We start from the raw sequence: 4,926 nt of genomic DNA, 5'->3' as shown, positions 1-4,926 counted from the left end.
TTTCAGCTGCTGTATATGTGGCAGCCAACGACGTCTCCCGGCAAATATGCTCCCTCCTTTGATTAAAAGGCTGCCCATTTAGGGTTATTTTGAGCAACAGGAATGGGTCTCTGTCCGAAATAATCCTTTCGAAGGGTTAATACAATGAAAAGGGCACATTTACGATGAGAAAGTCTACCTGCCATAATTATGTCGTAGCCAACCTGAAATATTTATTTTCATTAAAACACCGCTTTGAGAAGAAACAAGAATCATTAATAAGCTCTTAAGTTTGTTATTTTACTTATCATATTTTTTACCTGGTAATTAATAATACGCATTATTATTTGGAATAATTATTATTATATTTAATAACATCAGAATTGATAAAAATAATAATAACGTCCGAAACCTTCACAGGCGCAGAGTAAGTTGAAATGTTATTTTAGCGTATTGTCCATTTGTCCGTATGTTACAACGAAAATACACAAAGTTTGTTAAAAGTCGGATAATGAGAAAAGACAATGTAATATGATCTTGGTGAAGATGTAAAACCTTTCCGGAATATCGTTTGCTTGAAAATCATAAAGTACTTACATCATTCATCGCCTCCCTTCAAGAGGGTTGATTTTCGTTCGGTTTATTTGTTTGTTGTCTGTTGAGTACAAAAATTGTGTCATAGGAAGACCTAAAGATGATCAGATTTTGTGAGATAGGAATGTACATTTGGGGAGAAGAGACCTTTCTGAGGGTGGAATGCTCTGGCTTGGCGGAGGTTTAAATTCCCAGAACTTTGTTGGCAGTAACAACTGGTTCTAAGTATGGAAAATCACTGTAAGAAAATAAAAGTTCTAAATAAACGCTGTATAATTCTTAGCGAATAGGTTTTTAGCTTCACGTGAAGAGACATCGTCTTTAACTCGTTAATCATGCAGCCTAGCGAAGGGAAGAAGTAATTTGCAGGTCATTCTACTGAACAAAGAAACAGGACCTCACGATTAGTTTTATCACACAGATTTTCAAACCAACTCCCTAGTTACAAATACTATCACCTAAAATACAAGGCGGCGGCTGACTGGAGATCCTTCCAGAAGGCAAAGAATTACTTACAATTACGAATTCATAATTAATAATGTCACCTTTTCTTCAGGTAAAATCCCCAATCATAAAACCTGTAAAATAAAAAAAAAACTAAGAAAAATAGCTTAGTATGTTTGGAGCAAATGGACAACATGTGATTTTAAATGAAGAACAGTAAGTGGAAAAAGAATTCTTGATTAGTCCAGGCTTGAAGTTTTTCAGCATGCGCTCAAGCATATCCCGAACAAAATTAAGAAACTGCCATGATGGCGATAGAACATTCTCAGACTAGCAATTCCCGGTTGATTATTTCACGTAATTCTCAGCGTAAATCCACAAATCACTGACACTGAATCCTTGAGAAAGGAAAACGAAGAAAAACAGCTCTGCATAGGTTACAAGCAAAATGGAGAAGCAGCTGCCGTGTCTTCTCGTCGAGTGGAAGTTGTGACCCAACAAAAGCGTCTCATTCCATTCGCTCTTCCCATCCTTTTCCTGCCGGGCCTAAATTGGCCTGGCCTTGCACTCCTATTCTCGTCCCATTCATCTTTTCTAAGAAGCCTCGGCCTGACGATCCAGTTTTTCTGTGACGAAATACGTTTCCATTTTATTTTATTCTGAGGAATTTCTCAAAAAAAAAAAAAATTCTTTTTACAGAAATGTTCCCCGTTACATATATAGACAGATAACACATGAAGGTAACAGAGACATTAAAAATGTGCATGCTCGTATAGGTGCTTAAGGTAAAAGTAACTGATATGAGTCTTAAACATTAGCATAAAATGTCATTCAATGAGACTACACATTTTCACCCTCAAATGAAAAAACTGAACTCCATTTGAAAAAAATTGACTTTCATATTAAAAAAAATTGAACTTCGTTTTAAAAAAAGTTGACTTTTATATTTAAAAAATTGAACTTCATATTACAAAAGTTGACTTTCATATTAAAGAAATTGAACTTCAAATTAAAAAAGTTTACTTTTTTATTAAAAAAGTTGACTTGCAAATTAAAAAAGTTGAGGTTCAAATTAAAAAGGTTGACCCTCACTAAAAAAGTTGGAGTTCAAATTAAAAAAATTGACTTTCAATTTTAAAAGAACATGAAATTCAATTTGAAAAAAAAAAAAGTAATACCATCCGAATTTGTAGCGAGCCTATTTTCGTAGCATGTAGGATTTCTTCTCAGCATATCCTCACTGGCAACTCTTTCGCGCCCATAGCAACCGTTGCTACTCATAACCTTTCACAATATGCGATTTAAAACCGTCTCCGCCAGCGGAGCGGCACCGCGCCTACAAGCCGACTGATAAACCTACTGGAGCCTTTCACATTGTAGCGACGCGGATTTTTTGCCGTCGCGGCGCCGCTTTGCATGAGCCTAGTCCCACTGGCTGGAAGCGGTGCCGCTCCCGTTGGCGGTTGTAGTTGGCCATCAAGTTCAATACGCATCTTCACACCAGGCGGTTTTTTTCCGCCTTTACAAGCGGTAAGCATTAGTAGGTCACTGCTTTTCATCGTGAAAACATATAATCAATTATATGGATATGGATGTGGATCAAGATATTGATATAGGACTTCTCATTTCTTTAGTTGAGACGAAACCGGTTTTATGGGATACAAGTATGGAGGAGTGTAAAAGTCGTAACTTGGTTACGTCTGCTTGGAGAGAAGTATGCTGTGGTTTAAATGAAGGATTTGAAAATCTTAGTGACAAGGAGAAGTTTATAATTACTTATTTATCTTTGATTTTACAAGCGTTTTTATTAAGCAAAAAGTGGCTAACCACTGTTTCAATTTTAGTCATAAAGGCACTTACAGTACTACTAGTTAGAAGAGAGTTCACTTACTTTCTCAATGTCATATTTTAGTATGTTGCCAACTCAAAGGCCCTACTTCACTCGCGAAATAATCAGCAAACGTGTTTCTGATGTCATTTCCCTGCTGGTCCAGCTCGTACATTTATAGGATGTTCAAGCTCTTCTAATCCATTTATTGTTAAAGCGTTTTCAAAATTAAAGCCGTCGCGTTCTCTTACAAAGTTATGAAGAACACAGCATGCTTTGACAGTATTCGTAACAACATGGAGAGATACATCAAAGGGACGATGGAATAGCCTCCATTTGTTACTTAAAATTCCAAATGGACATTCAGCATACGTTCTTCCTCTACTTAACGATAACTGAATACTCTCTTTTTTACACTTAATTGTCTTCCTCAATATGGCCGCATTAAGTTTTCATGCAGACCAAATGCTTCATCCCCTCAAAGGACATAAGGCACACATGGTTCCTGAGAACCGGGCAATGGTTTTGGTTGGGGTAGAGGAAGGAGATTTTGGTCAATATATCTCCAGAAAGATGTATTTTTAAAAGGGGTCGAATCACAATCCTTCCCATACGCTCCACTGTCTACAAAAGTGAACTTATATTCTGAATCTGCAACAGCCATCAAAATATTAAAAAAGTAATCTTTGTAGTTATAAAACGCAGAACCACTGTCTCGAGGTTCCATGATCCTCATGTGCTTCCCGTCTACAGCACCGATGCAACTTGGAAAATTTGCTTTCTTCTCGAACCCTGCTGCAGTTTTTTCCAATTGCTCTAATGAAGGTTTGGGTATACATTCATCCTTAAGGAAACTCCATACGGCATGACATACAGAATTAACAATTTCAGGTGTTGTGGATATTTCAATTCTGTAACTATACTGTACTTCTGTAAATGTACATCCACTTGCTAAATATCTGCAAAACAACATGTGGAAAATATTTTGGATATAGTAACAATAAATGTGTGTGTGGGAGGGAGGGTTTTTCAAATTTAAAATAGGCCTATTTGGAAAGAATGGGGTTTAGTGGGTGAGAAGAAAATTATTCTTAATATACACATTACTCTTCACAGAGTGTGTGTGTGTGTGTGTGTGTGTGTGTGTGTGTGTGTGTGTGTGTGTGTGTGTGTGTGTGTGTAACTTTTCAAATTTAAAATGGGCCTATTTGGGAAGGATAGGGTTTAGTGGGTGAGCAGAAAATTATTTTTAATATACACATTACTCTTAACATTGTGTGTGTGTGTAACTTTTCAAATTTAAATAGGCCTATTTGGGAAGGATAGGGTTCAGTGGATAAGAAGTAAATCATTTTTAATATACACAATACTCTTCACAGTGTGTGTTTGTGTATGTGTGTGAGTGTGTGTGTGTTTATGGCTCATGAACGGTTTGCCTGCTTTCTTTTGTTTTTATTTTTTTATTAAATACCGTACTAATAATCCAATTTGCCTTTCAGGAAAGCAGGTTTGTAAGAAATGGAAATATGTGAGAGATGCTTGGATGAAATCACAAAAGAAATTGTTGGAACAAAAAACATCTGGATCAGGTGCAAAAACTGCGAAAAAGTACATATTCAATGACCAACTCAGCTTCTTGAAGAAAATTGAAAATCAGAGAGAAACAAGAAAGTTTCTCAGCCGAGCATACAGAAAACAATGATTATTTGATTATCACCATAATATGTTATCTTTCTGATTTTCATTTAACAGCGTAATTCATATATTATAATTGGACATTGTTTTTATTTCTGTAAATAATAACTGACTTGATTACCATGGGTACAAATATTGCCATTTTTTTCTTTCTGCAAAGATGGTACCTGACGATAATCAAAGCCTCAAATTCAAATGTGTTATTTTAATAACACTGTACTCCTATATTTTTTTTATTTACTATTGTTATGTAATAACTGTGAGCTTGAAAGCAATGCTAATTCATACCGTCTGCTAAGGAACGCAGCCAGCTCCAAAAATGAGTTTGGGACATGCTATCAGACACAATTTTTTTAACTGGGATTCAGTTTAGACCTCTCGTCACC

The 4,926-nt window shown here is 36.1% G+C and overlaps 1 protein-coding gene across 1 annotated transcript; it reads left to right on the top strand.

The window, feature by feature from the left end:
- Positions 1–2,605: 2,605 nt before the first annotated feature.
- Positions 2,606–4,547, top strand: LOC136848523 (uncharacterized). The gene is made up of 3 exons (XM_067120793.1): positions 2,606–2,928; positions 3,063–3,133; positions 4,345–4,547. Exons 1-3 carry the CDS (start codon positions 2,606–2,608, stop codon positions 4,545–4,547), a joined length of 597 nt encoding a protein of 198 aa, XP_066976894.1.
- The last annotated feature ends 379 nt before the right edge of the window (positions 4,548–4,926 follow it).

This window comes from Macrobrachium rosenbergii, chromosome 19 (assembly GCF_040412425.1).
Source record: "Macrobrachium rosenbergii isolate ZJJX-2024 chromosome 19, ASM4041242v1, whole genome shotgun sequence".
Lineage (NCBI taxonomy): Eukaryota > Metazoa > Arthropoda > Malacostraca > Decapoda > Palaemonidae > Macrobrachium > Macrobrachium rosenbergii.
Note: the sequence above shows the minus strand (reverse complement) of the source record. Positions and strands in the feature narration are given on the sequence as shown.